Raw genomic sequence first — 16222 nt, 5'->3', positions numbered from 1 at the left:
TGAGTAAGGCACCAGCCAAATCTCAGGACTGGACCTGTACACCTGAGCAGATTTGCTGCACGCTTCATATAAACTCACTGGTAAAGATAAACAGTAAAACAAGTTTATTGACTATGCAGATAGAATTTAACTGACTATAACTATTAGGGGAAAGGTCAGAGTAGTTACCAAAATGAAATATTAACACACAGTCTAAACTTTCAACCCTATTAGACTGAGCAACAACTAGATCAAACAGTTTTTCTCAGCCAGCTGGATACTGCAATCCACAGTACAACTTATTTCACCTTTGAAATCTGGGCCAGTTCCTTCTGTCTTCAGTCTTCTCAGTGTCCTGGTTGCTTGCAGCATGACTGATGGGCCTTGCTGAGTCCCTAAGCAAATTTGAGTAATTCCGTTTGTGTAGCCTCATAGAGGTGCGTCATTGAATTGTTGCTTCCTTGCTGAATAATGACTGGTGATGTCTGTTCAACAGCCCCTATCTGGCTGTTGGCTGCTTCCCTTGTCATTGTCTCTGTAGAGTTAGTATCTGGCTGCCTCCCAAACCCACAGCATATTTTAGTGAAAAGCATACAGAACAATTCTTGTAACTTCATATGCATTGATGATATTTATATATACGGATAAGGACATGACTTTCAGCAGATCATAACCTTTCCTCTGATACCTCACATGGCATGCTTTATATGCAATATCACAAATGTATTGGAGATTACAGGGTATTCCCGTAAGGCATAGAATGTCACTCTCACATCTTAGTTCCCCAAGGGCAATATATTTTGTTATATAGTTCACCCCAATACAGTTATCTGATAAGCATATATGTTGATGTTCCTGATATTAGAATTAATCTTTTGCTTTACAATGTGATGGGTGGGAAGCTCGATAGATATAGCATGTGGAGATATCTGAGATACATTTATAGAGGAGTTGAGCTGTTAGTGAAAGTGGTGAATGTGATATGATAGAAGCGACGAGGAGTCCTGTGGCACCTTATAGACTAACTGAAGTGTAGGAGCATAAGCTTTCGTGGGCAAAGACCCACTTCGTCAGATGCATGTAGTGGAAATTTCCAGAGGCAGGAATAAATATGCAGGCCAGGATCAGGCTGGAGATGATGAGGTGATCCAATCAAGGAGGATGAGGCCCACTTCTAGCAGCTGATCTGGAGGTGTGAATTCCAAGGGAATTTTTCTGTAATGAGTTGGCCTGGGTTCCCCATAACCTTCCCCACAGCACTCCAGAGTCTACCCTGGAGAGGGGAGACTGGGACTAACCTGTGATGAAGGTGGCTCAGTAGGCTTTGACCCTTGCCTCTAGTAAAGGGCGAGAGGCTACATTGAGGGCAAACACTAACTGCTCAGAGCAGGACCCCCTGAGGCAAAGCTGGAGCTCTGCCACAATACACACTAGAAGAAACTTACTGAGGTGCATTGAAAGGTAACTTGTAATGCTTAGTATTTTACTTATTAAAGAAATAGGAGTGTAACCAAATCATGTCTTTTTTCACTTAACCCTTATCACTGCAGCCCTGCACCTTAGCCCAGAGAACAGAAAATGGTCAAGAGAGAGTATTTCTTCTTTTCCTGTACATGCTCTCTGAGATAATAAAGGCGTAAATTACAGTGAAGTTAACAAACAGAGACCCTTTGACATTTGACACAAGAGCCTTTTCTCTTTAATTTGGCATCCTAATAATACTCTGAATCCCTTCCTTCCAGCAAGTCCCTGGCAAATGCTTTATTGTGTCTGTTGTTTCTCCTCCGGGGCTGTACATTAGGTTAAAATATCACAAATAGCTGCTATTAAAGTGTGAGTCACAGTAGCTATAATTTTTCATGACATCCAGAGGAAATGTGACATGTCATTGATGCTCTCAGATCTTCAGGCAAATGTTTAATGACATACTCAGCATGCTGTGCAAACTTCACTATCTACCAAACAAAAGGTTACAATTGGAGCACTATAAATATTAGGAAATGTCACTAGACAATAGCACCGAAAGGTTCTTTTCCTCCTGATCACTGAAGGCAAGATAAATATCAGACTCTGGTTTGCAGCTCATTTTTACATATCCAGTTATTTTTGTATGGCTCCTGTAAATTTTCTGTTGAATGTTCTATGGAATAGTCCTGCCTCTGTTTATGTTTAGTTGAAAGACATGGGCTTCCTCATCTCTTCTGATATAAGCTTGTGCTTCAGTGGGACAGAGTACAGGCTTATGATGTGTATCTGTTTACATTATGAAAAAGGAGGAATTGAATAAAAAAACACTGATGTGGGGGCAAGAAGAATCAGACAAGACTCCCTTCATTCTGGAAACAATTCCTATACTGTTCTTATACTGCAATATGAATGTTTGTGTGCAAACTCAGGAAAGCATTCATAACATATATCAGTTCACTGTCATGGTCTCATGACTCACTGACATTAACTTTCTAAAATTAGAGACTGCATTTTTAGTTAGGGTATGTCTAGACTACATGGCTCCGTCGACGGAGCCACGTAGATAAGTTTACTAGACATAGGAAAATGAAGCGGCAATTTAAATAATCACCGCTTCATTTACATCAAAATGGCCACCACGCTGTGCCGATCAGCTGATTGGTGGCACAGCGGGGCAGTCTGGACACGTCGCAGTCAACAAGTGAAGCCTTTGTCGACCGCTCCAGTATGCCTCGTGAAATGAAGTTTACCGGAGCAGTCGACAAAGGCTTCACTTGTCGACCGTGGCGCGTCCAGACTGCCCCGCTGTGCCACCAAACAGCTGATCGGCACAGCCCAGCGGCCATTTTGATGTAAATGAAGTGGCGATTGTTTAAATCGCCACTTCATTTTCCTATGTCTAGTAAACTCATTTACGTGGCTCCGTCAACGGAGCCATGTAGTCTAGACATACCCGTAGTGTTTATGGTTCCTCTTAGGTAACAGGGCTATTTTGGTAGTAACCAGCAAATGACTGCTAATGTATATATCAGTGTTTCTTAAACTGTGTTCTGACACACACCGGTGTGCTGCTAGGCAGTCGGAGGTGTGCCGCAGAGAACAATAGAATTAAAAATGGCCATCCTTAAAGGGGCAGGCGACCTTTTTACTTTTTTTTTTTTTGCTCAATAATTTTCCTCCGACCCTTTTTTCCTCCATAACTGTCCCACTTGCCCTCCTCCCCCTGCTTTTTTTTGGTCAACAAAAAATCCTTGTTCTTCATAAAAAAATTATTGTTTGGTGTTCCTCGGTCTTAAAAAGTTTAAGAAAAACTGGTATATATAATGATCAATGGATTGTAAGAAGAACATGTAAGAAGAATAAATATAAATCTCTGCATTTTTTTAATCTAAAATTGTAAAGTATTGTATCCACTGATGGGTAAAGTCCTGAATGTTATGGATATTTAAAATCATGCAGGGTTCTAAATTAATCATAATATGAAAAGGAAAAACAAATTGTTCAGTTATATCATAGATGGACACCAGGGCTGTAGCCTGCATCAAAAAAAAAAACCTCTGATAAACAGGGCAAAAATGACTATAGCATTATACAAGGCCATGGAAAGGGCTCACCTAGTCTTCAACCTCTACTGTGTCAGGTTGGGGCAATTAACTTTGCCTTTAGAGAGGGGAACAATTTCTGGTGGGGATCTAGAGATGGGCTACTGAATGGATCATATGTATAGGAAGGATATTATTTATGGTATTATGACAGGCTAAAGAGCTTAAGACGACACAGCTGGGAGAAGGTGAAGCCTCGGGGTGAAAACTCTTTGCAGCATATTAACACTGAACTGGGGATTAGAAAATCTTGGACAAGGTGAGAGTTATGCCTATCTTCAAAAAGGGACACAGGAAATGACAGACTAGTCAACCTAACTTCACTAGCCAGAAAGATATTAGGACCAATTATAATTCAGTTTCTAAGTTCCTAAATTTCTAAGTGGTTTTCACATTTTTTAGGCTGTGTAGCCCTTTCCAAATAAGGTAATCTCTAGCTTACCCTTCTGAAAGAGAGTCATAAAATACCTCTGGAAACAGTGGGGACAAAAGGTCTGTAAGGGATGATACATTGCACAAGCACTGGAGTGTGTTGTCCCAGATACAATTATTTTACAGTATATACACTTTTGCTTTGCATAAAAATAGTCCCATAGATGAGTTCCGGTTGTTGTAAACATTAAATTGGAAGTTTCAATGTCATTTTATTATCATTGAGAGCTTCATTCATTTTAATCACTCAGTACTGACAGAACCATAATAGTCTGGCTCATTGCAGAGCTCTAAAATTGTCCCAGCATTGGCTGGCCGTGCTGCTCTCAGCAGATGTCTCCCCACTAGTGCCTGCCCACTACATTAGGGAAGGGCAAATACCAGTCGATGGGCCAGATCCGGTCCACTTGGGTTAGCCCCTGGCAGGCTACCACTGCTATATTTACCTGCATCTACACAGGTATACGTGCTTGCAGCTCCTGTTGGCTGTAGATCACCATTCCTGGCCAATGGGAGCTGCAGGAAGCAATATACCAGTCTGGACTGTTGCACAGCCTACAGGAGCTGTAATTGCTCATACCTGGGGAAATATAGTGGCAACAGCCTGTCAGAGGCTAACTAACCCTGGTGAACCCGTGCTGTTTTATTGTCCACTCTTGCATTATATGCACCACCATGCAATGGATGGGAACCCCCCAACCCACCCATAAAGAGAAATCAGAGTCCTCAGCCATCCCTACACTGGGATGAAGAGCACCTGCATCTTCTCTTCCCCACACAAAGGAAGAGGGGGACCCCCCAGGTCCCACCATCCCAAGGCACAGGCAAAGAGATTCCTCCTATTACCACAATTGTACAAGTATCCCAGTTTGAAAACCACTGACATAAACGATGATAGGGTGATTTGTCAAGAAGAAATCATGTCAAATCAACCTCATGACTTTTTTTGACAGGGTTACCTGCTAGTGGATGGTGGGAAGAAGTACACATAATATATATTCATTATATATAAGACTTTTCAACATAGTCCTATATGATATTCTTATAAGAAGGAAATGTAGATGAAATTATTGTACAGTGGGTGCACTACTAGTTGAAAAACCACACTTAGGGTATGTCTATACTACCCCGCTAGTTTGAACTAGCGGGGTAATGTAGGCATACCGCACTTGCAAATGAAGCCCGGGATTTGAATTTCCCGGGCTTCATTTGCATAAGTGGGGCTCCGCCATTTTTAAATCCCCGCTGGTTCGAACCCCGTGCCGCGCGGCTACACGCGGCACGAACTAGGTAGTTCGAACTAGGCTTCCTAGTTCGAACTACCGTTACTCCTCGTGGAATGAGGAGTAACAGTAGTTAGAACTAGGAAGCCTAGTTCGAACTACCTAGTTCGTGCCGCGTGTAGCCGCGCGGCACGGGGTTCGAACCAGCGGGGTTTAAAAATGGCGGAGTCCCGCTTATGCAAATGAAGCCCAGGAAATTCAAATCCTGGGCTTCATTTGCAAGTGCGGTATGCCTACATTACCCTCCTAGTTCGAACTAGGAGGGTAGTGTAGACATACCCTTAGAGAGGTTATCAATGGTTCACTGTTAATCTGGGAGGGCATATCTAGTGGGGTCTTCTGGCATGAGTACTAGGTCTGGTACTACTAAATATTTTCATTAATAGAATAATGCAATGGAGAATATGCTTATAAAATTTGCAGATGACACCAAACTGGGTAGTGCTTTTGAGGCCAGAATTAGAATTCAAAACAACCTTGACAAATTTAGAACTGATATGAATTCAATAAGATGAAATTCAATAAAAATAAAAGCAAAGCACTTTTCTTAGGAAAGAAAAATCAAATATACAAAAAAAAAAGAGAATAACTGGGTAAGCGGTAGCACATATTTAACATGGTGAATGTCCATAAAACTCAGGATCATAGGCCAAAATATAGAAAAAACAAGTTAAAAATACTTAAAACGAGTTACTTGTCTTGAAGTCATTGGGGTCTACTGAAGTACATCTTAGAATATTCAATGAGCTAACTGAGATGATATCTGAGCTATTAGCGATTATCTTTGAAAAGTCATGGACGATGGGAGAGATTGCAGGGAAGTAGGAAAGGACAAATATAGTGTCAATCTATAAAGAGGGAAATAAGGACAATCCAGGGAAAACCAGTCAGTTTAACTTCAGTGCCTCTGTAAAATCATGGAGCCAATAATTAATCAATTCGCAAACACTCAGAAGATAATAAGGTGCTCAGTAGCAGTCAGTCTGGATTTTTCAAGAACAAATCATGTCAAATCAACCCAACAGCTTTCTTTGACATCTTGTGGATAGGGAAGGGGGAAGGGCAGTAGTAGATATGGCATAGCCTGACTTAGGTAAGGCTTTTGATACTGTTTCACATGACCTTCCCATACTTAGATAGTGACTTTGTGGGTGCTGTGGGGCTGGAGCACCCAAGGGAAAAAATAATGGGTGTTTGGCACCCACTGGCAGTCCAGAAAGTCAGCTCCTTTTCTTTCCCCACAGAGCCTCTTGCCTGCCAATGGCCCACCAATCAGCTCTTCTCCTCTCACACACCGCAATCAGCTCTTCATCAGTGTACAAGAGGCACTGGGGGAAGGGATAGGAGTTGGGGCAAGAAGAGGGATAGAACAGGGACAGAAAGAGGCGGAGTGGGGGCTTCGGGAAAGTGTAAAGTGGGGTGGGGCCTACGGCAGAGTTGGAGTCCAGCACTCCCAGGGGAAATCCCAAAGTCAGCACCTCTGTTTTCATAAACAAGCTAGGGAAATACAATGTGGATGGAGCTACTATAAAATGAATGCATAACCAACTGGAAAACAATTTTTCCAAAGTTATCAATTGTTCACAGTCAAGCTAGAAGGGCATAACAAGTGGAGTCCTGCAGGGATTAGTTCGGAGTCCAGTTCTATTCAATAGCTTCATCAATTATTAGATAATGACATAGAGAGTGACATAAGAGTATGCTTATATAGTTTGTGGATGATACCACCCTGGGAGGAGTTGCAAGTTGCAAGGAGTTGGGACATTTGTCGTTTTGACTGGACATTGGACTGGACAATTTTGGTTTTGTTTCAAAATAGGGTGTGTATAGACAGCACAGTTTGAGTTATTTCAAAATAAGCGGCCTCCAGAGCTTCCCACAGAACTCTGTAGTTCCCCTACCCCTGCATCTCTTAAAGCTACAGCCACAGGGGAAAGGGTTTGTGGCACACAGCAGGCCCAACTCAATATGTGCCACACAGCAGAGCCCTGACAACAGTCCTCGTGGACTGATACCTTGACAGATCCCCGTGCAAGGGAGCAGGCAGCCACCTCCCTCGTGGACTGATGCAGAGATCCTGGATCTCATTGAGCTCTGGGGGGAACATCCAGGATCTCCCCATCAGATGGCGAAATGAGGACATTTAAGGCCGCATGGCCGACAGCCTGGCTCAGAGGGGACACAGCTGCGCTCTGGACCAGGTTAGAATGAAAATAAAGAAACTCCGCCAGGCCTATGCCAACCCCAGACCTACCACTTCTTCACCCAGTTTGGGTATGTCTACACTGCCACCCTAGTTCGAACTAGGGAGGCTAATATAGGCATTCGAACTTGCAAATGAAGCCCGGAATTTAAATATCCCGGGCTTTATTTGCATGTTCCCGGGTGCCACTATTTTTAAATGCCCCGTAGTTCGAACTACCTACCCACGGCGACACGTGGCACGGACTAGGTAGTTCGAATTAAAGCTCCTAATTCGAACTACCGTTACTCCTCCTGCAATGAGGAGTAAATTCGAACATTTACTGAAAATTCGAACATTTGCAAGTTCGAATGCCTACATTAGCTGCCCTAGCTCGAACTAAGGGTACGTCTAGACTACATGCCTCTGGCGACAGAGGCATGTAGATTAGGCTACCCGACAGAGTAAAATGAAGCGGCGATTTAAATAATCGCCGCTTCATTTAAATTTACATGGCTGCCGCGTTGAGCCGACAAACAGCTGATCCCAGGAGGCATACCTGGGTTGTCGACAACTCCCTTTGATGTCGGCAGGGGAGCGTCCAGACTATCGCGCTGAGCCGACAAACAGCTGATCAGCTGTTTGTCGGCTCAACGCGGCAGCCATGTAAATTTAAATGAAGCGGCGATTATTTAAATCGCCGCTTCATTTTACTCTGTCGGGTAGCCTAATCTACATGCCTCTGTCGCCAGAGGCATGTAGTCTAGACGTACCCTAAGGTGGCAGTGTAGACATACCCTTTGATGGGTGCCCCTTCCCCCCGCTTGTTGTTGACTTCAGCCTGGGCATGCCTGTTGTCAGCCTCCCAGAGGGCGTGGCTGTGGAGGAGGATGCTGAGGACAATGAGGTCAGTCTGTCTGTGGAGCCAGTACCTCCTTCCCAGGATGTCACTCAGGGCTTGGACGAGGCTGGAAGGCCCATCAGATGAGTTCCATTACTTTCCCTGGACACATGTCGGGGGAGATGGTGGGTGGTGAGGGGCTGCACACTCCTTACCCAGTCTTCTTAGTTTTGGGATCGCACAGCAGCCTGTGCACATTGGTGCACATGGAGTGCTAGTCTGGAGCACACAGCCACAATGAGGCAGCCGCTCAGGAATCTTGTGCTGCTGCTCACAGGGTTTCTGGACAAGCCTGCCTTACTCCCGACACCATTGTGGGACACCTTCCCACCGCAAGGCACTACTAGGGAGGACAGGCTCACGGATACACACACAACAGAGCAGCACATAGCACACAGGCATGCCCACACTCCCGGGGCAACAAGCGCTCCCGGGGAAGCAGAGGACACTGGTCCCCTGCCAGGGGAGCCTGCCAGGAGAGCAAGGGAGAGAAAATGGAGGGGACCCCAGCAGCATCTTCCCCAGCAAGTGGCGTCTGCCACTCACACACACCTCCCCCAATTCCCTCCCCTGTTTTCCCTCAGAGGGCAGGGGTACAAGACGGCATGGAGGGAAGCTGAGCCACCCCATCATCCCTCTCCCACCCGCAGGCTCCTGGCCTGGCCAACACCTTCCCATGCCTGCTTGTCCCCAGGACATGGATATAATGAGGCTTCCCCCAGAACATCTGTGTCCCTGAAGGAACGAATCCACTGTCTAGGCTGAAAATGGCCTTGCTCAAAGCACATTGCCTTCATTACGGTGTCAGCTCAGAGATGAGGACTTGGCTTCAGGAATGCTGTCTCCTGCGATCACGGCCCTTCTCACTTTTCCTTACAGCTGAACCAGCTGTGAGTGAGGCATGAGCCACACCTCTTGTGCTAGCCATCAGACCCTGTGTGACCCACTGGCTGCTCTGGTTGCCCTTGCAGACACCACAGCACTCCTAGCCATAGAGCCGGACCTGCCTTCAAGCACTCAACAGCTTCTAGACCCAGATGAAGGTGACTCCAAGATGATCTGCAGCAGGAGCACATCGCCTGGCTACATGCTCTGCAGCAGTTTCTGGAACAGCAGGACCACAGACCGGAGGTGGACCTGGAGCTGCACTGCACCACCTGGCAGGACCTGTTGCAGCAGGCCCAGACCATGTGCACAGCTTACATGGCCGCCATCAACCACCTGGTGTCCGCTGCTGCTCCTGTCCCCTCCCTTATGGCTTCTCCCCCTAACCCTCCCCATGGCTGCCAAAGGCCCCACATATAAGGCGGTGGGACCACCCAAAGCAGGCACCATGCCCATCCCCATCCCTGAGCCTCTTCTCTCTCCTCCCAGGTTCTTTCCCCAGTCCCTTCCGTGTTACAATTACCCCAATTAAACAAAAATAGAGTTTCTTATTTCAAAACAAAAGGTCTGGTTTATTTTATCAACATGGGAAGGGGAGGGAGGAAAGGAAGAGGAAAAGGAATGGCAGGGGAAGGGAGGGATATGGGAAGAAAGGCACAGTGGGGCAATGCACAGGTCCCTTGTGGGGAGGCTCAGGGGAGAGTATTACTGGGGTCCTTGTGTAAAAACTCTCCCTCAGGGCCTCTTGGATGTGCAGAGCCCCCTGATGGGCCTGCTGGATGGCAGCCATTCATGGCTGTTCAAAGACCCTGGCCAACTGCCAGCCTCTGCCCCCCACCATGACAGGAATGTCTCCTTCTTATTTTCACATATATTGTGCAGGACACAGCAAGCCACCATCACCTGGGGGACTTCCTGCTTGCTCAGGTCCAGGTGGGTGAAGAGGCAGCAGAACCGCCCTTTCAAATGGCTGAAGGTACCCTCGACAACAATGCAGGCCCTGTTGAGCCTGGCATTGAAACTTTCCTTGCTTTGTTCCAGGTCTCCCAAGTAAGGCTTTCTCAGCCAGGGGAGCAAAGGGTAGGCAGCATCCCTCACAGTGCACATGGGCATGTCCACTTCCCCAACCCTGATGGTGAGGTCAAGGAAAAAAGTGCTGGCTTGCATCTTCTGGTACAGGATGGACTTCCTAAAAATGTGGGCGTCATGTGCCAACACCCAATGTTAATGTTGGCAAACCAGTCTCAGTGGTCCATGAAGGCCTGCAGAACCATAGAAAATTACTCCTTCCAGTTGATATATTTGGACACCTGGGGGTAGGGGCCCAGATGAGGATGTGGGTGCTGTCAATGACCCCCTGCAGATGGAGAAGACCATGGTGGCAAAACCAGAGATGATGGGGGTCCATGTCACCCAGGATGATGAACCTGAAAAGCAGGACGGTGTTGATGGCCCTCACCACCTGAAGAAGGAATCACATGATTGCCAGGGTCCTCGGGAGGTCCCTGGGCCCAACCACTCCTCACATGCCACAAGCAACCCCCAAATTAATCCAGCTCCTGGCAGGGCTTGCTGAAGGTGGGAATGAAAAACCTTTCAGGGAGAGAGCCTCCACGATTCCCTCCCCTTCCCTAGGGAACGCCATTCCAGCAGTTCAACAATCTCCTAGGACAATAGCACAAGAATGCCATACCTGCATGACCATGGCCCCAGTGGTAGCTCTTCCCATGTCAAACAGATTCTGGATGGAGCAGCAGCTATCTGGTGTGGTGAGCTTCCACAGTGCGATGGCGACCTGCCTCTGGAGGCGGGATGGCGAGTCGCATGTGGGTGTCTCATCACCTGAGGGCAGGGGTGAGCCACTTACACAGTTCCAGGAAGGTGTTCTTCTGTATGCAGAAATTCCACAATAAGCTGGGGGTTGTGTTCTTTCAGGGCCTGGAAAGCATCCCAGAAAAAGAGCTGCAGAAGGTGCACCACAACCCGTAAGGCAGTTCTGGCTTCATGGATGGAGTGCTGTGGTATCTGCAAGGGAAATCAGAGCAGGCAGTGAAAAGATTTTGCTGTCCTTCAAGGAGGTAGGCAAAGAAGAGGAGCCCAAGACATGACTATACAGGGGGATCCCTTTAAGCAGGAGCCTCAAACAGCCTCAGGCAGCAGCTCCAGGAAGTGAGTGCTGTCCTGATGCCCTGCCCAAAGTGCTTCTGGGGGGCTTTAAATGTGTTTCAGACTCCAATCACTGTGGACTCTCTATTTCAAAATAGCTCAGCACTTTTCTGATGGGCATTTGTAGTGTAGATGCACTATTTTATACTAATTTTTATTCCAAAATAGCTTATATTGAAATAAGCATGTGGTATAGACGAACTCTGAGTGGGGACATGGTAGTAGTTTTCAAGTAAACAAAAGATTATTAGAAGGATGAGGGAGAAAAAATATTCTCCTTAACCTCTGATAGTAAGACACGAAGCAGTTGCTTTAATTGCAGCAATGAAAGGTTACGAAAAGTTTTCTAGCTATCATGGTAGTTAAATACTGGAATACATTTCCTTGGAAGACATGCATTCTCTGCCATTGGGGATGTTTAAGAGCAGTATTAGACAAACACTGGTCAAGGATAGTATAAATCGGTGTTTCTTAAACTATATTCTGTGGCACACCGGTGTGCTGCAGAGAACAATAGAATTCAAAATGGCCGCCCTTAAAGGAGCGGGCGACTTTTTTTGTTCAATAAAAACTCATTGGTGTTCCTCATTAAAAAAATATTGTTTGATGATCCTCCATCTTAAAAAGTTTAAGAAACACTGGTCTAAATAGTACTTAGTCCTGCCATGCAGGGCACTTAACTAGATGTAGATGCTGGAACTAGGAATGCTGCAAGTGCAGCCACATCCCCTGTCTTGAACTGGTTTTCATTACATACAGGGTTTACAGTTTGGATCACTGCCCTCAGCATCCCCACTGTACAGACTGTTCCAGCAGCACTAAGACTAGATGGCATCTTGAGATCAGGGATGTTAGGTTCAGAAAAGACAAAGCCAGTGTCCTGTTTTCTTCTCTTTGCCTTTCTATCCCAAAGAACCTACTGACGCAATTGTTGCTATAAGCCCAGAAAAGAGTCTCCTTTCCATGCATCTTTCTTTTTTCATTTTTGTCACCTACTGGGTCCCTACTACACGGGGGAAAGTAGACAGAGATAAGGAGCTGCCTGAAAGTAGTTCCTCAGCACAGCTTAACTTTAAATGTGCTAATTTACATAACAGAGAATTTGGAGGCCCCAAAACCTCACCTAACAAAACAGCTGGAGTTCCCAAATGCCAACATGTTAGTACAGACACGCTCTTTGGATATAAAAATCGTCTTTGCAGCTACCAGAGAGAATCAGTGGGACCCACACAGGAATTACCTGTGGTCCAATGTTCCACTTTCAAACCAAGTACAATAGAGAAAGATTGTCAAACACTAGAGAATTGCTGCTTGAATCAGTCACATCAGTGCAATCTGATAGCCAAACTTCTCTCAGGAAATTATAATAAAAAGTAGAGAAACTAAAGCTAGAGCAGGCTTAAACATTTAAACGTAATTACTGATGTGGATAAGGGACTTTGAGTAGTTGAGAGCAAGAAGGCACAAATGGATGATTTGGAGAACTGAGAGAGAGGAAATAACACAAGAATGAAAGGACAATCAGAAAGGACTGACAAGGGGAGTCTGTGTGAGACTCTTAAAAATATTGAGCCCTTCTTAAGGAAACTCTTGGGAAAGAAGTAAGAATCTCCTTTGTATATAGACTGAGCACACTGTATACAGTTTCCACAATGCATGAGAGTAATTAACTGTCAGCACAATTTCACAACCGTCAGGTCTTGGTGGATTCTTGGATGTTTTTCTAACAGATAGGCACTTGGAATTATTCTGAGGAGTTCTATGGCTGTGCTAGAGGCTGTCACACTGGATGATTGCAATGGTCCCTTCTGCAATGGATTCTATGAGACTAGGAACTTGCTGTGATATTTGATTCCAGGACAATGATTATTTGGCTCCACTAATCTAAACACAAGGATCACTCAGTGAGAAGCATTACAGAATGATATGGTCCATTGGCAGACCAGAGACAAAAAGGGTTTTAAAATTTGTCCTAACTTCCTCTAAAACAAAGCATGGAGTTTAGCAGAATGAGAGAGGAAGGCTGGCGCAGTCATCAGGAGATAGCCAAGAGCTAGGTTCAAATCCCTGCTCCATCGCAGACTTCTCATGTGACCCTGGGCAAGTTACTCAGCCACTTGTTCCTCTAATGCAAAATAGTGATAACTTCTCTGCCTCACAGGGTGGTGGCAATGGGGCCTTTTAAATACCGCAGAAAGAAAGAAAATCACCAAATTATTCAGGCTTCCCATTTGTACTTTTCTGTTTCCGTGTAACTCAAGATTATATGATTAAGCCTGCAGGGAGAAGTAAAAAACCCTTAAAAGCTGGTATTACATTTTGAGATTAGCAATAGATCCCTATTAATAAGGCAGTAGATCAAGTCCCCAGGGACCTGCAACCAGAAAAGGCATATTCCAAGTAAAATAAATGTTGAGCAAACAGATAAGGTTAAAGAAGAAGGAAAAGCAGGAAAGAGAAGAGCCTGCCTAAGGCATCAAACAAAGACAGTGGGAATTTGGAGCTTGTTAATTTGTCTAGTAGTCTCCTAGAATCCTCTCAAATTCCAGAATCAATGGAAGCTCATTTTTAATTGATTTGAAACCTAACAAAGATAAATTTGTGCTTATCATAGACCTGAATACCTGTTAAATATTGATGGTGCGATATTCTGGTGGGCTAATTGGCTGGACTTTCTACAACCATAATTAATTAGTGGAAACTAGATAAAGTTAATTTAAAGCCATTAATTAATAGATAACATATGGAGAGTTGTAAGAATGATCTATTTGGCCCAGATGTCTGTAATGTTATTGTCCTGTGAACAAGAGAAAGCCTTCAGGTATGTTAAATGAAACTTATGGGATTTATGGATAGTTGACTGACTGAGGGGCTTAATAAAGGAATTCTAAGTTAGCAATGGCTCCTCTGAGCCTTTAGAGAGGAATGTGGCAGGGATACCTCCTATTTGTGATGGACATGGAACCTTTTGCACAAAAACTCAAGAAAAATGACAGTATCTTTGGAATAAATTGCAGGTAGGTTGGGAATAAAGTTACCTTGTTCCCATGGAATTTTAATGAAGGTTGTTGATTCCCTTCCTTTTTCTTTTCAATCAAATCTGGAGTAAAGAGACATTTCAGGCTTTCAAGTCAATTATAGTTACATGTGTTCCAACTGTGACACTGTTTTTTTCATATTGTGGTGATGTGTGCAAAGCAAAAATCAAAGCAGTGACCTACCCACTCCATAGCACTACAAAGTTACTCTCACACTTTTAGATAGCAGGGATGCATCCCATGTGGTCCACCGTCTATATGAAAGAATCTCGTAGGTGGAGAAAAGACAACCTGTATCCTCAAGTTCAACTTTGACAAAATTTTCAATTAATTCTTTCTCTGGAAGAACATTGTAATTCAATGGAGTATGGACATTTCCCATATTGCAAAAGATCACAGATTGTCTGACACAATGCCTTCTCACTCGTTAACATTTTCAGAAATTGAAACTGACAGAAGACACAACAAAACAGGAAATACAGAAAACTTGTTTTACCATAAAAAGTCTACAATCTTTAGTCTTTGTCTTAATACACTTGAACCTCTTTAATCCAGTAACCCTGGGAAACTGAGTTTGCTGGATTAAAGATTTTACCATTCCAGGGAGGCAATGAGGAGGATGGGGGTAAGGTGCTTACTTGGTACTCTGCATCCCCAGCCACTCCCTGTCACTATGGCCTGGTCTACGCTAAATGGGAAAGTTGACTTAAGACATGCAACTCCAGCTACGTTAATTACATAGCTGGAGCTGACTTACCTTTAATCGAGTTTTCATCCTGTCCACACAGCAGGAGGTCAATGGGAGCAGGACTACTGGCGCCGAAGTGAACATGCTCTCAGTTCAAATTAGCGGGTCTTCACTAGACCTGCTAATTCAAGCTCCAAAAGATCAACTGCGGAAGGGTTAATCTTCCATATAGTGCCTGTGGGAGAGGCGGGAAAAAGCATCCAGCAGAGTGTGTCGCTGTGCTGCTGTTCTCCTAGATAGGGGTAGGGCAGAGGCATAGCGAGGGTGTTATGTGCCCAGGGGCAAAGACAAAATTTGCACACATCCCGCCGCCGTGTGGCAGGGTCCTGAACCTGGCGCACCTGCTGAGCCCAACCCTGGGAGGAGGGGAGAGGAGCTTGTACCATATTTTCCCCTACCCCCTCCAGTTTGGGGCTGGGCCGCCGCATGCACTAACCCACCGGCGGAGATGGAGGAGGGTCGGGCTGGGGGCAGAGAGGCGGGGAGGAGGCTCTAGCTGCCAGCAGTGGGGGTAGAAGGAGCAGGTGAGCCCGAGGGATGACAGGGGGAGTGGAGGGGAACTAAATTGGTGCCCCCTAGTGTGGCACCTGGAGGCAACTACCCCTCCCATCCACTCACTACACCACTGAGGGAGGGGAAGTAGCAGTGCACAGAACCACTTCCACCTTCATCTCCCAGGGTCCATATCACGGGTTTTTCCAAATTAGGAACACTCTGAGTACAGAGGTTATAGTGCATAGAGGGAGATTTTTTAAGGCCCAAATGGCAGACACCTAATCCTAATTGACAGTCAATGGGCAGTAGATATTGTAGCCACCATTCATACTTTTGAAAATCTTCCCCATATAGTATAAATAGAACAAGGAGATTTAAATTTCTCTTCCTGCACCAGCACTTCTTCCAACAATCACCACAGTGCTACAAATATAATTTGAAATGTAACAAAGCTGTTTTCCATTTATCTAGCCCCTTCTCCCCCCCAAAAAATAGGTATAAAATATAAACATGCAACAGACTTCCCAGGATCTTGTAGCACTGG

General features: G+C 45.1%; 1 protein-coding gene across 1 annotated transcript in view; it reads left to right on the top strand.

The window, feature by feature from the left end:
• The window catches only part of LOC149525569 (uncharacterized), a 130789-nt gene extending 119569 nt beyond the window's left edge, over positions 1–11220 (top strand). The window contains exons 3-5 of the mRNA XM_089775870.1: positions 10114–10281; positions 10595–10732; positions 11167–11220. Coding sequence (XP_089631996.1) covers positions 10114–10281; positions 10595–10732; positions 11167–11220 — 360 coding nt within the window. The remainder of the gene's footprint in view (positions 1–10113; positions 10282–10594; positions 10733–11166) is intronic.
• Positions 11221–16222: the final 5002 nt, after the last annotated feature.

This window comes from Pelodiscus sinensis, chromosome 1 (assembly GCF_052426305.1).
Source record: "Pelodiscus sinensis isolate ZL-2025 chromosome 1, ASM5242630v1, whole genome shotgun sequence".
Lineage (NCBI taxonomy): Eukaryota > Metazoa > Chordata > Testudines > Trionychidae > Pelodiscus > Pelodiscus sinensis.
The sequence above is the reverse complement of the archived record's forward strand: the minus strand, read 5'-3'. Positions and strand labels throughout refer to the sequence as shown.